Source organism: Asterias amurensis, chromosome 15 (genome assembly GCF_032118995.1).
Source record: "Asterias amurensis chromosome 15, ASM3211899v1".
In the NCBI taxonomy this organism is placed as follows: Eukaryota; Metazoa; Echinodermata; class Asteroidea; order Forcipulatida; family Asteriidae; genus Asterias; species Asterias amurensis.
In genome coordinates this window covers 5,639,104-5,655,466 of record NC_092662.1, presented here as the reverse complement: position 1 = coordinate 5,655,466, position 16,363 = coordinate 5,639,104, and the positions used below count along the sequence as shown (strand labels likewise).

General features: G+C 35.9%; 1 protein-coding gene across 5 annotated transcripts in view; it reads left to right on the top strand.

The window, feature by feature from the left end:
• The window catches only part of LOC139947925 (mechanosensory protein 2-like), an 85,758-nt gene extending 69,405 nt beyond the window's left edge, over positions 1–16,353 (top strand). For 4 of the 5 annotated variants that reach the window (XM_071945783.1, XM_071945788.1, XM_071945785.1 and 1 more), the window contains exons 3-6: positions 4,497–4,652; positions 6,415–6,674; positions 7,604–7,682; positions 8,289–16,352. In XM_071945783.1, the coding sequence (XP_071801884.1) occupies positions 4,497–4,652; positions 6,415–6,674; positions 7,604–7,682; positions 8,289–8,555 (762 nt within the window). In that variant the 3' untranslated portion in view covers positions 8,556–16,352. Of the gene's footprint in view, positions 1–4,496; positions 4,653–6,414; positions 6,675–7,603; positions 7,683–8,288 lie in introns of all 5 variants that reach the window. The other variant, XM_071945786.1, reaches the window with a different exon arrangement.
• Positions 16,354–16,363: the final 10 nt, after the last annotated feature.

Below are 16,363 nucleotides of genomic sequence, written 5' to 3'. Positions count from 1 at the left end.
AAAACAAAGTGGCGTATGAAAGAACAAATTGATGCTATCACCCTTTGTTTATACTGAATGTGAAGCATCTGTTCCAATGATTCTCATTAAGTATTTTAAAATACATCAGGATGATATTCTTCAAATTCTAATCTGATTCCAATGTTGTACATTGTACCTTCGGAAAACTAATGAGAGTGTTTTTTAATAGCCTATTGACCCAATTCACCTGCCGCCATCATAATAATCTTGAGTTGCGCTATTTTGGGAGTCGTCGTTGTTGTTGTGTGTTGAACAGTGAAGTGTGCATTGTATGTTAGTCAGCGTTTACAGGCTCTCTGTATTTGCACTCTCAAAATGACAGCATGGCACAGTCAGTTTGTGGAAATGGGTCAGTATTAATGTAGGTAAATGAATGTACTCGACAAGGTTTTCCTGCCCTTTTTAGATTCAAATGCCTCAAAAACTATTTTCACAAATGCCTCAAAATTGACATCTTCAATTTAGAAAGCATGCTCAATATTAAATATTTGAAATGCTTTGAAATAAAAAGACAAAGAAAATATAATTTGGAGATTGCCTGATAGGCACTGACATTATATATGTACATTTTTATTTTGTCAATTTCACAGGTATAAATATTAAGTGCAGTGATAAAAAACGATAATGAAACCTTATTTACACAGAAAAACAGTTTCATAATAATATGCAGTTCCTGTGTAGCAATTTTCCCACCCGAAGGGTGTCCCAAAACACTCATTATATTTTCTACAAGTACTCAGAGCTATATATGGAATTTAGAAGACCCATTTTACATGAATATATACATATAGCACCTTGTAATGGTTTACAAGGCGATGTGGTGCAAACTTGATGCAGCATCTTGCCAGGATACAGCATGCATGACTAAACAGCTTTTAGTCCCATCATCTAATCACCGAAGCAACAAACTCAAACCCACTCCATTGGCCCTTCCATAGCAAGACGGCCAAGAACTACTTGAAAAGATACACTTTTAGAAAAGTAGTAGGCTACAGAGATAATCTGTTTTGCCATAAAAACAGGCCAAAATTGTAGAAAGATTCCAAGATTCCAAGAAACTTTGAAATGGAAAAAACACCTATTATCCATGAAATTATACTCTTATAAACCCCAAATTGTTGAGTTGCCATGCAAGAAAGCTTAATAATAATAATAATAATAATAATAATAATAATAATAATAATAATGATAATATGGGTTTATAATGCACACTTTCCCAGAAAACGGATCAAGGCGCCTAGCAGTCCAGATAAAACCACTAAAATCTACAGAGCTTATAGCCAGTGCAACCATGAGGCCGCTTGGTCATAACACAACTATATCTGAGAGAAAGAAATCCAGTTTGTTTTACAATAACCCAGCTTGTCCAAACCAGTGAATGACGTCAATAAACAGAAATAAGTTTTTGTGACACATTTCTGAAAATGAGAAGAAAGAATCCGAAGGCAAATGCAACGTCTTGAAGAAGCAAAACTGTATTTTCCTTTAAGACTCGTCAGCCTGAAGTTCCATTGGTCGTGCAGTAAATCATTGAGGATAATCTTAAAATCTCTAAGATGCACAGACGTATCACGCCTGTCTGGTCAGATGTTTTCTTTGTTTAACGGAGTAGTTTCTCATAAGTGTTTCCTTCCTTTTAATCTTCATCAATACTGAATGAAGTTGGCCCAAATATTATGTCTGGTGTGCCACAACAGATTAAATAGGCAATGTTGACAATTTAAACCAAGAAACAAAAGAAGAACTATTTTATCTTTTTCCAGTCATGTTTATTTTTTTCCATCAAGTTTGCTGTCATTGGTTGTGATGGTGAGTTTAAGTTATAAACTAAAGGAACACATCACCTTGGATCGGCCGAGTTGGTCTTTAAAAAGTGTTTGAAACCGTTTGTTTTGAAATGCATATATGGTTAGATAGATAATCCACACAAACATGCCTCGAAATTGAACGGTTTTCCTTGTACGTCGTGAACAAACATAGTCGGCCATTTTGTGGAGTCAAAATTTTGACTCCATAAAATGGCAGACCGTGTTAGTTCACGACGTAAAGAAACAATCATGCAATTTTGAAGCATGTTTGTGTGGATCATTATATTCTACTTTTAAATTATCAATCTAACCATATATGCATTTCATAACAAACGGTTTCAAACGCTTTTAGTAGAAATTAAGAAGAAACGAGTTGCTACCACTATGTGAACATGGAAAGTTGTCAAGTAATGTTAAAAGCAGCATTGAACGCAGCATTGTGTATGATAATTTAAGTCCAGGTTAATGTGCTATGTGAAAGCTTGTCACATACGACGGGGCATGGTGTACTTTTAGTTCATTTTCATTATGCACAGAGATAAATTTATTAGCATGTCAAATCATGTTCACCATACTGATTCCATGCTCCGTGGTCGAACCATTGATCGTTGGGTCCTCTTGCCTCACGACAATACGCCGTCGAAACTACACCATTTGCTAAAATTGCGGTGGTAAAGTTGACCCATGGGGGGTTAGAGGACCCATGTTGAGGAACATGCTGGAGAGAATATCAACCCAACATCTTCTCAGTCTTGTGGAGAGACTAGCAGACTGGGCACTGTAACTCAACTAATTTCACACTCCGTTGCCGAGCGTATAGTCGCTTATTAGATTGAAATTGGTGAATATTATACGAGATGTGATTTGGTCATCTCGCAGCGGGCATGGAGCTGAATATTAAGCAGTGATTTTATTGAAAAGTGAGAGACAGAGAAATTGGTTTAAATCTCTTGCTGACATTAGATGACCTCGGATCATGTTAAGCAATTAGTGACAGTAATAATTTGTACCTGGACTTAGTGGGTGGGTCATTTATTTTTTATTTTTGGCTGAGAGCCTGTGGTCATTTACGCCGTCTTGAGACAATGTCACTAATAGGTTAATCATCGTTCATTCCTTCTAGTTTACTTTTTTTAAACTGACATATTGGACAGCCTTCTTACCCTTACGTCTGAAAAGCCTTCACACAATAATTGAAATCTTATAAAGCATAAAAAGTTTACAAGAAATAAACATGATTTCAAATCAAGATATTGAAAATACACTCTTAGAGTTATGAAACAGCCTTGGTACATCGTAACACAATTTCCTTAGAATGTTAGATTTGTCCAACTGCCTGTAACAAAATAAAAAATGGCCTTGCTCCTATAAAGATGAAATTCTAACCATATAAAGATCATTGTTTGTGATTCCTTGCATATCATTCAGACCTCAAATTTGTGGGAAACATCCATATTGTTTACTGGACAAGAATGTGTTTTTTATAAAACCAGAATCAAATTGAAAACAAAGTTTATCAAGAAGATTGGTCTCATTTGTCTTATTGGCTGCACGTAAGAAAACTTTACTGAACAGAATTGAAAGACATTTATCAGACTCAATGTCAACATTTTGAACATCTTTCCTTTGAAAATAAACATAAGAATGTTGACTTGTCTGATCATGAGTTTACTGCCCCCGATGCTTCGGTCCGGTGTAAAAATTTCCAGCCCTGTCTTTGCAAAATTGCCGCATCAAATTTTGCTAGGTGAAGCCATTGAGTCTTTGGCTTTGACAGCAACTGCAAAGCCATATCCATACAAAAGCCCCATGCACCAGTATGAAAAGTCACGTAACCCTGTAAATTTAAAAAGTAACAGCGCCTCATTTGCATACAGCTGACCTTTGTATAGCGGATTGACCTTTGACTGACGTCACTGCCAATGCACCTGTCATCCACACATCTTGACTGAGTGGTGGTATGGTAGGAATCTAATGGGTAGTTCATTCATTGGCTCTTCTGGATGTAATCAGTCGCCTGGAACCCCCTCTGTTAAAGAGATGATTAAAACTAATTCTGATGGATTCTGTCGTTGCATGACATTTATTTTTTGCTATTGTACAATTATTGAAAACTTAACAAAACTTCTATCATTCAATACACGACACAACTCCTATATTTAGATACATTCAGGAATCAATACAGCTGAGTGTTTCAACAAGTTGCTTTACTCTACAAACACCATGCTCCACAACATCTCTCGTTCTAAACACACTTTGGGAGATTTTTTAGAAAGCTTTGAAACTAATTTGAAAATTAACTTGTTCACTCTTGGTTTTAAGTACCGTCATTAGCGGAGTTCCTTTTGTATGTGCCAGTAGGAGTGTCTTTCTGACAGATATGGCGCATTGCAAAACGTCTTCTGTTATGTGGTATTTGGTTGTTGTTCTTTCAAAATGTTAGAAATTTGTCAAATAATTGATTTGCCTTTGGTGGTCATAATTTCAAAAGGTTGCCAGGCTCCTGTATTAGTTTTTACAATATAACTAGAGGGCCTTAAGACAAGTGTGTTGTCCTACTTAAGACAAGTGTGTTGTCCTACAGTACAATCATTTACTCGTCAATGTTTTTACTGTAGGTCCTTCTTCTGTAACTTTCAAACATTTTTTTGTTTTTTGTTTGTATAGGTTGTTGCAGAGTATGAGCGTGCTGTTATATTCCGTATGGGACGCCTGCTACCCGGTGGTGCTAAGGGACCTGGTATATTCTTTATCCTTCCTTGTATTGATAACTACGTGAAAGTCGACTTGAGAACCATATCATTTGATGTACCCCCTCAGGAGGTGAGTAGGCCCTGCCCCTTTCCTGACCCCGCCCGTTCCCCAACCCCTGACCCCGCCCGTTCCCCAACCCCTGACCCCGCCCGTTCCCCAACCCCTAACCCAGAAATCAAAGAATCTTCATAAAAGCTTCAAGGGCCTTGTGTCAAGAGCTATTCATCCTCACACAAATATTTGCCTAGCCAAAATGGGTTACCAGCCAAAGTGCCATTGATGTATGCTATCCGTAACTGGTGCCCTGTAAGATTCTTGCCAAGTGAATTAACTGTTGCTCATGCGCACTTAGGAATACAAGAATAGTTTGAAACTGACTTAGCACAAAGGAAAATGCAAATATACCTTGAGTTTTGGACACAAGTCTTCACTAGAAGAAATCCTTTGAGGTTTTGTTGAAATTTGGCAGGAAGCGGTCATTCATTGTTCAGTCAAAACCATCACTAAACATAAACATTGCCCAAGGATGGGAGTTTGTTCTCCCTACGACAATGCCCTCTTTTGACCAAAGTGTCAATAAAGGTCATCTAGAGGTCAAATCCATCGCAACATCATAGGACTACCTGATACAGACAAGTGTTACAAAATGTTTGAATGTTCCCTTGTGCTCTACATGTAAGTCAATTAAAAACTATTTTAGATGAATTTATTTGAACGAAATTTGCATGTTTTCTCAGTTGTTGACAATAAAAATGAAACTCTGCGCTTCTAGAGTTGACCTATCTTGCAACTATGGTTTAATGATTCCAAGATGGGTTATTCCACTCAACTTGTTTATTCATCATGACATTCATCTTGGGATTCTGTAGAGTAGTCCATGTCACATGAAACCCTGTCTAACACTCCACTCTTCAAGTACGTGTTGAATAATACATCACGGACAAAACACCGCAGCACAAGTTCCACTGACAGGGGTGAACAGAAATAATCGGCAGGCATAAATCCGAAGAGAGCTTTCTGTCCTGACGATCTTGTTTTGTAGTGAACTGTAATAGCGATACATGTATTAAGTTGCTATGAACAACTTAGTTTACAACTTCCGCATCTTAATGAAAGACATGACTTATTGAAGAGGTCTTACATTCCACATCTGGTCTGTAACTCAACTCACTTGATATAGATGTTGTCTTCTTTGATTAAATTACATGGAATTCAACCGGATAATCAACATGTTCAAAATAAACGACCTACTGCCCCCGACCCCCTCACCCCCACCTCCTGTCAGTTTTCTACTGATTTATTTTATAAAACAAATTGGGCGCAAGGTTTAAAGTTTCTTGTAGTCCTAGTGTGATGTAAAAATTTTTTTTTTGAAGTTAACATAATTGTTATGAGGGCCGGTCGCTGGCGCCATTGCTGTAAAAAAATTCTGAAGGTAGTTACATGAACAATGGGAATGGGAACAAACAAAATAAGTTTTTGTGCAGAAATTATGGCCCAATGATCAAATTTTCTTGTACTTATTGAAAGTTTTGTATTTTGACCTTCCCCGTCACCACCTTCATTTTTTATCAATGGATGACCGTTTACAAATAAAAGCCCCGAATGACTTTTTTAAACCCAACTTCCCCCAGCCCATGTTATTAGTATTGACAGGCCGTCTACATGTATATAGGGAAGACTGCCAATATAGGTCAAGATCAGTTGGCAGAGCACCGGTACATTGACTCTTATGTCATTGGTTCAAATTCCACTCTAGTCAATGTTTCTTTGTTCAACCCCAAATTAATAATTCTCATCTGCCATAAAACTTTGTTCTTTGTTCTCTCAGATTTTGTCAAAGGACAGCGTAACAGTTGCTGTAGACGCAGTGGTGTACTACAGAGTCCACAACCCAACCATCTCCATCACCAACGTCGAAGATGCACAACGCTCCACAAGACTCCTCGCTGCTACAACACTACGGAATGTTTTGGGGACAAAAACCCTGGGAGATATGCTCATAGACAGGGACATAATCAGCAGTCAAATGCAATCTGTTTTGGACGAGGCTACGGACCCATGGGGTGTTAAGGTCGAGAGAGTTGAAATGTGAGTCCAGACGTATCAGTGTGAACAAATTGTTAAATAAATTTATTTTATCAATCAGTTTCCCTTGTGGGTTATTACTTCATATTGGAAAGAAAAAGTTGCATCCCTTTAAGGTGATTGCGCCAGGTCATAAACTAGTCTTAATACGGCAGTTACAGATTGAATGGCTTCTGACCGGCAAACCAGAACAAAGATATTGACAAAATAGGGAGACCGCCAACAAGGCTAGGTAGCCAACTGGTAGAGGTTAATCCGGAGGTCATAGGTTCAAGTCCCACTCTGGTCAATTTTAAAATTTAAAAACAAATTAGAAGGAAACCAGTCAAAGACAATGCACATTTTAAGGCCGTAATTTGGTTGGTGAGCAGTTCCTGCTAATTTAGACACTTTTGCACAGAGTAACTTTGCTTGGATTTTCTGTGAAATTTGTCCAAACAAGAAAAAGAAAAAAAAGTACAGCGTTTGTTTTTGCCTTTATTTCTTTTCATGTCTAACTTCAACCCCCATGCAATCTGTAGAAATTATCCTGCCATGAACACATGCTGACCTAAGAATGTGAAGGGCCTTTACCACCCCCCTTCTAAGATGGACCATTTTTCTAGCTCCTCCTCCCAGTCTCCTTCCAATGCCATTCAAAGATGTCTATCATGATTAACAAAGTAAAGTAAGTATAGGGTTGCATTGACACCGCGTCAAAGTCTTTTTTTTTTGTGAGTAGTGGATGATGGCTCTGAGAAGAGCAGGTTGTCTTCTCTGATGACTGTCTTCTGGAAAAGACATTGTGACATAGTGACACTGCAAACTTTACTTTACTTAGTATTTCCGCCATGCGTAGTTTTAAGTCATATAAGAAACAAAGTTACATGGAACAGGATTTCTTCTGTGGAGTTATTTACATGATTTTCATCATTTTGTTTTCCCACTTACAGTAAGGATGTACGTTTACCAGTGCAGTTACAGAGAGCTATGGCAGCAGAGGCTGAGGCTGCCAGAGAGGCCAGAGCAAAAGTGGGTTTTAGTTTTTACACTTCCTTCATCATCTATTAAGTCAAAGATTTGCAACCTTTGAAGAACTTTACCATCAGATTGTTCACTTGATCAAGTTTAAAACCTTCAAGTTAAGGACCCTTTCTTATGACATGTCGTACTCCATACCCACTTCAGCATAGATTTTTAAAGGAGAGATGTTTGCCTTGTGTTTTAAAGTAATTCCATTTAAGCATGCAAGTCTGATAAACATTGCTGTCACGCGAAATGAAACGATTTTAAACTATTTATAGGTCGCATAATCAAATATATGGGGCCTACGTGTAAGCAGGCACAGTTAAGAATGCAAGAACAGAGAATTGCTATTTTAAGTAGTTAAGGAAAAAACCTTTGATCTTTTTAAATTTGATCCTCTTAAATTTAGTTTTAATACAATTTTCCAGCTTGTTTATGAGCATAATTTCTTTACTAATTTAAAGTTAGTTACCTTTTCATCATCGTATATAGTGCTATCTATTACTCAGTGACACTCAAGGCTAGCATACTCTGGTAGCGACCACAGCAATGCAGTTTCATGTTATCCAAACAAAGTACTAAACCTCCTTGTCCTCTCTTGTTTGCAATCAGGTTGTGGCAGCTGAAGGAGAACAGAATGCATCCAGGGCTCTCAAGGAAGCTGCGGATGTCTTAGCAGAGTCTCCTTCTGCCCTCCAACTGAGATACCTCCAGACTCTCAATACCATCTCAGCGGAGAAGAACTCTACCATCATCTTCCCCTTACCAATCGACCTCCTTACAGGATTTCTTGGAGGAGGTCACAAAAGGTCAAGTCGAAAGAAGAAAAGAGAACTTGAAATTGATGAAGACACGGACGACGAACCAACGACAGTTTGAGCGAGTTTGACTTGAATTCTTTGATAAAATGTTCTTTGTTTGGGATTAAGTTCAATTGGGTTTCGGCTTGAGAAGGGCTTGGCTCATTTCGTTTCATGAGATTTTCATTTCAATTTTAACCTCAGTTCAGATTGGTCTGTCGTTTTTGCAGAAGCCAGATGCAATTTGATATGAAGCTCATTATTAAAGCAAAGTTACACAGTACTCTTCTAGAATATGATATTTATTCTTTTGTGCTATTTGAAAACAGCGCAAAAAGAAATGTGTAAACTCAACGTCATATTTGTGTGCTAAAATGTTGTCTGACTCCCACCTCTGAAGTTAAGTTTGTGCAAGGTGGAAGTTATTTTTGAATAAGGTGACTTGTTAATCTGAAGAGGGACTCAACGGTCAATAACTTATGTCATCAGCTGGCAATGTAAAATTCACAGAAAGAAAAACTTATTTTTATTTAGGGATTATTGTGTTGGTTTTGTTCAGCTCAATCTTTGCAGCAGGCCTTTTTTTTTTGGGGGGGGGGGGTGTTCCTATTGACCCTGTAATTTTTGATAAAGTGTCATTTTTTATAAAAACTTAAAACAACTTGATTTTTTCATTACCCCATCGGTGCTAGGGTTCCCTTGATGGTCTGTACAATGCAACAATTCATCCTCAATCGATCCCTACAAAATGCTACAGGGTGCTGAGGTGACGTGCACGCTTTTATGCACAGATATAAGGTATTGTCCAATGATTTGCCTCCATTAACCTCAGTTTTGGCACTTTTTTGGCTTCAGTGAGGGCGCTTTTTTGAAAGTATGGCGTCATATGCAAGGGGTCTATAGATACATCCAAGGAACAAAAATCACCATTTTGACTGAGTTGGGTATACCATCAGCAGACTGTGCTATTGAGATACAAACAATGTGATTGTAATATTTTGGAGCCTGCCTTTCTCTTTTTACAGTTTTCTTTTTTTGATGATCTTAATTTTGCATTCAAATTTTTAAGTAAAGAAACAAGTCTTGCCAGGACAGTCATGGTTAGGTATGTGTAGATCATGTGCTTCAAAAGAAAGTTTTCTTTCTTGCTTAAGTGCCATTATACTTCATTTTTTACTTTTGAAAATCTGAAGTGAAACTACTGTTGAGAGGAAAGGAACAACAATGGAAACAAATTAATTAAGACAGTTCTTTAAGAAACTTAACACTGTAGCTGTGAAATAACGTATATACCAGATGGTTACGTTCATCCACAAACCTTTAAAACAAATTCTGCTGGCTGGCAGTTTTTTTTATATTTGAAACACATCCGTAAATTTTGTATGTATACTGCAGGAGGGTATTCATGGAAATAATACAAGTTATACGTTTGATTAAAAATTTTAAAACTTGATTTCGTTTGGATTTACTTATCTCATTTAAAACTTGGTTTCTTGTTTAGCTCAACCCCCCCCCCTTTTTTAAGAAAAAACAAAGATCTCTAAAGTTGTACCTTTCCTTTAAAGGCAGTGGACACTATGGTAATTGCTAAAAATACTTATTATTATAAAACCTTTCTTGGTGACGAGTAATGGAGAGAGGTTGATGGTATAAAACATTGTGAGAAACGGCTCCCTCTGAAGTGCCATAGTTTTCGAGAAAGAATAAATTGTTCACGAATTTGATTTCGAGACGTCAGATTTAGCACTCGAGGTCTCAAAATCAACCATCTAAACGCACACACCTTCTTGTGACCAGGTTGTTTTTTTCTTTCATTATTATCTCGCAAGTTCGATGACCGATTGAGCTCAAATTTTCACAGGTTAGTTATTTTATGCATATGTTGAGATACACCAACTGTGAAGGCTAGTCTTTGACAATTACCAATAGTGTCCAGTGTCTTTAAGTTGTTAAAAGGCGCACACAAGGTTGATTGTGATGTAGAACTAAGTTTTGTGAAGCATTTCCAGGGTTATACATGTAGATTGTTGTTAATGAAGTTTGATATTTTGTCCCAAGACATCATCATGAAAATCCAAGTTGGGTAAAAAGGACAAACCTGATGGAAAGAGTTCTTCGTTCTGAAATAATGTTTACTTTTAAAGACACTGGACACTATTGGTAATTGTCAAAGACTAGTCTTCACAGTTAGTGTATTTCAACATATGCATAAAACAAAAAGCCTGTGAAAATTTGAGCTCAATTGGTCGGCGAAGTTGTGAGATATTAATGAAAGAAAAAAACACCCTTGCCGCACCATGGTCACACAAAGTTTTTATCATGGATATTAATTTTTTTAACGAAAGAGAGAAATTTTCCTTTATCTGGTCAGGTTAAGTTTATTTCAAAATATTACAATTTGCTGGCTTTTGAAATCACCTAGTTTCATTTCCTCCCGTTCTACAAAGATCTCTAATCTTTGTAAACTTGCCTCGTGTGTGTACATGGAGTTATAAATTGAACCATAATCTCTACCACAAAACTCGGAAAAATTTGTAACAAATATTAAGGAATCTATCGGAAGACCCACTTAATCCCAGTTTGTCAAGCAATACATGTACTTTACTTCATATCGCTAAAAAAAAATATTGTGGAAAAAATACAAAATTTCCTGCATCTGTTCTTGTCATTTTAAAACTGTATTCAACCTTAAGGCCATTTGTATTAAACCAGCAACTTACCTTGTACTTTTTTAAAGAAACTTTTAAAAGGTACTTGTATCACAAAAAATTGTATATAAATTCATGTTTCTTGTCTGTATAGTAATATATTTGTTAAATATATTATTTATTAATATTTTAGGTGCAACTGATTCAAAACTATAACTTGAATGTTCTGTACACACAATAAAATAATATTTATTCCGTTTTAAATTAATCATAGAAGTTGAATATGGAGAATGATGATTAGGTCAGTTTTGGAGCAAGTTTTGGTGCAAGACTTTATAGACCTATATCATGGTGCGGCCATCTTGATTTTCTTCCGTTAAAATCAATGTAACCAAACGGAGGCTGGAAGGAGAAATAGTCTGGTTCCTTTTTCAGTGCAATGAATATCAGCATCCATTACTGTACTTGGATAACTGGAACATGACTAAAGATGGTGGCAGTATGATAAAGGCCCATTGTTATTAGTGATTCAGTGCTGCATACGCAGCACAACAATTTTGAAAGTTTCAATAATTTAAGTTTTCGTTCAATGCTTTGAGTATTGTTCGATGGTTTGGTTAGGGGGAGTTGCGATTATTGAGTGATAAAGAACAACACATTCTTGCACTGAGCCTTCGTCGGAGAAAGCCGTCATTTGGGAATTTGAATTCATGCCCACATTTTGGCTGTATTGCGTATAGCCACTTTCTAATTGGTCTAATGGCACAGTTTGCAATATGCTTTTATAATATATGTTCAATGCAACCTAGATGGCGTACCAAGCACAGCGTTCTCCTGATTGGTTGTTTCTATTGGAACAATAGACCTCTATCAGTTATCATGCCAACATGTGTGTCTTGTTCGCTGTGTACTATCCCAATCATGAATACTGAATTGTAATGCATACAAAGCGCCATGCTGTTTCCCTTCCAACCTTTTTCTCATTTTCAGGAAAGCAAAATGGCCACCCCACTGTTCTATAACATGAGTCTATTAAATTCAAAGCAATATGTGAATAATTATTACACAAAAAGTAGAGTATTCACTCAATTTATTATTTATTAAGGTGAGGTTCACACTTTAAAAGTAAGTCGCATACATTTGAAAGCTTATTTGAGTTTACTTGTCTCTAATCAGATTTATCCTCAGAATATACCTTTTTAAGCAAATATTATTAATTGTTAATTGTTATGTCTAATCTACAGACCTCTTGTGTTTTGGCTGGTATCCAATATTGGTTCACATAACTTGTCGGATCTCGGCAACACTTAATCTGGAGTGAAGCTTCCATCAACTCAAACATATGTTTTAAATATTTGATTTAAGGATCCCATCCCTTTTGCTTGTAACTGTTGCCGCGTTTCAAGCAATAAAAAACCCAACCATCAGCTAAATGAGTACATTTTCAGTCGCATAAATAAGAAATCTTTGAATAGTTTGGTTATAATTTCAATTAGAGATATATGGATTAATATATGGATGGGTATATTTTGTATATTTCTAACTACTATTTTCTAGAATTATTCTTACATTTTAAGTGCAATGTGTTTAGTTTTAAGCGAACCTAAATTAAGTTGCTACTAGTGTTTCAGAACCAGTTATGGTGCTTTCTGGTTTTACCCTCCTTGAAAAATTTGTGTTTAAAACCAAATCTTTTGATTTTCTTGTGAATTGAGATTTATTCCACCTTACAATGGTGTCACATATCACTCTCTCCACATGACTTGTCATCTTAGGAGTCAAGTTGCATGTAAAGTCGTGGACCCAATGTCATTACAAAGCCTGAAAGCACACAACTTTGCTAAGCACAAACAAACCATGCTTAGCTGAATTGGGTTACCAGCCAACATTTTGTACAGTTGACAATATTGTCACTGGTTCCCAACAATTGCTTTGCTTAGCAGTATTTTCTGCGTAAACACTTTATGACATTGGGCCATGGTCAAAGGTAAATCTTTGAAAGTAAAACGAGATGGTACCATAAGGTAAGGTTGTAGTTTTTAAAGAATATTTAAAATATATGCGAAACCTTTAAAAAAACTTATTTTAGTTCATCGTCTATGTATACTTTATACTTTACTATTATATGTGTTTTAATATTAATTTTGTGCTTAAAACGTTGGAAATATTTAGGGAATAGATATTTAACAAAAAATTTCCAATGAATATTACAAAAAAAATTATCAAAAGGGAATCATCTTTTTACTCTTTTTTTTTACTTTTCACAAATGTAATTTCCTCTTTTGAGGTCAAATGCTATTAAGTTCACTGTTCATTAGTGTCTGTGCGGTTATGTGCAATTTTTAAAAACAAAACAAAATTTTCCCTTGTAATAATCATTTGAAGAATTAACAAAAATTTGAAAGTATCTTGACATGTCTCTACTGATTAAATATTTCAATAAATTGACCCTTTCTTAGGTAATGCTATTTGTTCTGGTTTCGAAGTTTAGTTTCACTTGTACTAAAAACAATTCAATTCAATGCAAGATCTGATCATATTACTATTTAAGTTGAAATTTGTAACACATTTTTTTTTTTCCTAAGGCATCGTCAAATCTAATCACATCAAAATATCATGTAAATCATTTGTAATTTTAAAACAATTAATGTGTACTTTCTGGTAGAAATGACAATTCCAAATATTGATGACATAATACTGTAAATATAATTTATGTATTTGTACGAAAGTAGAACTAGACTGTAGTGTTAAGAGTTAATATTGACATGTCATAAAGAATGATTTAGTTTGGCCGTAATTGATTGATTAATTTATTAAATATATTAATCGTAAACATTGCTTCTTGGTGATGTGTATTTGTTTGGTTTCGCTGTGTATTGAAATTTTAAATGTGCCCACGCTGCGCAACAAGAATTTTATTAAATTTGATTATAAAAAAAACCAGAAAATGTTTGCTGCCCTCAACTGTAAGGTTTTCTTTCAATCAATCAATCACTCCAAACCAATAAATCAATCAATCAATCAATCATAATCAGAAATAAAGCAAAGGTATCCATTAAAAAAGAATGTTTAAAGCCACTTTAACAAAACATTACGTAGCAAATGTTACAATTGATTACAAATGATTTTTCAACTACGTATAAAAAAGATAAAAAAGATAAACTAGAAAGATCGTAAAACCTGAAACAAAGTAAGCTTTGTCTTAGAAATCAAAATAAGATACAGCTATTTTAGTTGTATCGGCAGATATCTCGTATACAACACAACATAAAGCCGGTTATTTAAGTATCCTAATTTGCATAACAAAAGGGTTATTATCTTGGCATTTTTGTATATTTTACAAGAAACTGAGTATAACATTGAACACCATAAATACAGTGACGTTTTAAAGATTTTATTCAACCAGAAAAGTAAATAGATTTTTTAAGTTTATGTTTGACGATTTTAAACTTGTCAAATCTTGAACGAGGCTGAGCGGCATGCTCGAAACGAAACTTTCACATAAAATGGAGAAAGTCGTCTGCGTAAACTTGGCTGCCACAGTTGGACGGGAAAACATGTTGGGTTCTCTCATGTGAGAGAAGAATTAATGTTGGTAAGTGAAACAACATTTATTATCAATGAACTGCAAGTATAATGTGAAAATGTCAGACTATAATCCGTAGTTTGTGTTAAATCCCTAACTTTTGCAGTGTGGAGGATGGCCGACGAATGCACGGGCTTCGGTCGCTCGAGCTCGGTACCGTTTGTGACATTGTGTAGTTTGTCCATTCTTCATTTCACTGTCTTTTTGAGACTTATTTTGTTTACAAGGTTATCTATCTAAAGCTACATTACAAACACTATTTCTACCTCCATGGTTCACTGGACCAAACCGGCTCCATAAATACATTACAAACACTATTTCTACCTCCATGGTTCACTGGACCAAACCGGCTCCATAAAAAATACCGACCCCTGCCCTAGCCCATGATCCTTGTCGGGATGGGCTGTGATCTTCCGTCTTACCACAGTCGCCAAAATTGCTCAAAAGATTGGCTCAAAATGAGCAATGATTTGCTCTAATTGAGCCAAGACTGGTTCAGTAAAAAATGAGCCAGTATCATTTGAGCCATTAGTGAACAGAAGAGCCGGCATTTTAGGTTCAAACTTGGCCGGTTTTTTCGGGTGAAGATATCGCATACCGTTGCAGATGCAATGTTTACATTGTATGACATGTAAAAACAAAAGAAAGTAGATTCAAAAGAGGGCGCTATCAAAAGCACAATGCACAATCGTGTGCCCTATCAAAGATTTCTTACCCCGTGAGCTAGTGTTAATGTATAAGGATTTACCAATGAGAAATAATTTGTCGGGCTTGGCTTTTACATTATAAATTTCAAAAGACTTAGGGGGTCTTGTCAAAAAAGTTTCAGTGAGATGGAATGAGCAAGTTTTTGTAAAAATACACTGCCAGAGGCAGCTTTGGAGACGGATATAGTGAGAACTTTGTGCAAGTAGATACACATGTCTGAAAAAGTGCCTTGAAGACAGAATGCAGTGAAGAGTTAACTTATTTCTTCTACAACAAAAATCAGAACTATTTATCAAACGGAACATTTGGCTGCCATTTTGTTATTCCACAAACAAAACCCAAACAACAAAAATAAGAAATTATATACTCAATTTCAGCTCATTGAGTTCAATGTTTACCCTTTCTGGGCCAATCAAGCATGAGCAGAATCGTTTTGTTTACTATATTTTGTTTATTTAATTCATACAATACCAACAGCGCAAGTGCCAAAAACGGATGGATACAAAAATCAGAATAATTTTATTAAACTGCACAGTTGACTGCCATTTTGTAATTCCACAAACAAAACCCGCTGTGATGAGAGCTCCAGTAGATCAAGAATTTTTGAATAAAAATAAAAAAGAAAAATTATATACTCACTGAATTAAAATATTGGTCACCTTGTGGTATTCCACCGGTATCAGGGCCCAGTATTATAAAACCTGTAAGCACAAAAACTCGCTTAACACAAAATAATATTGCTTAGCAATAAGTACTAAGCAAAATCATGTTACCAGTCCAAATTACATTTTAAGTTTTAATTGTTGTTGCTGGTGCCTGACTCAATATTTTCTGCTTTATGAAACTGGTTTCTGTACCTGCTTACGCTAAGTAATGTTTTTGTGCTCAGAAAAAATGTTCTGTGCTTACCAACATTATGAAATCAAGCCCTGAGCTCCTCATGCA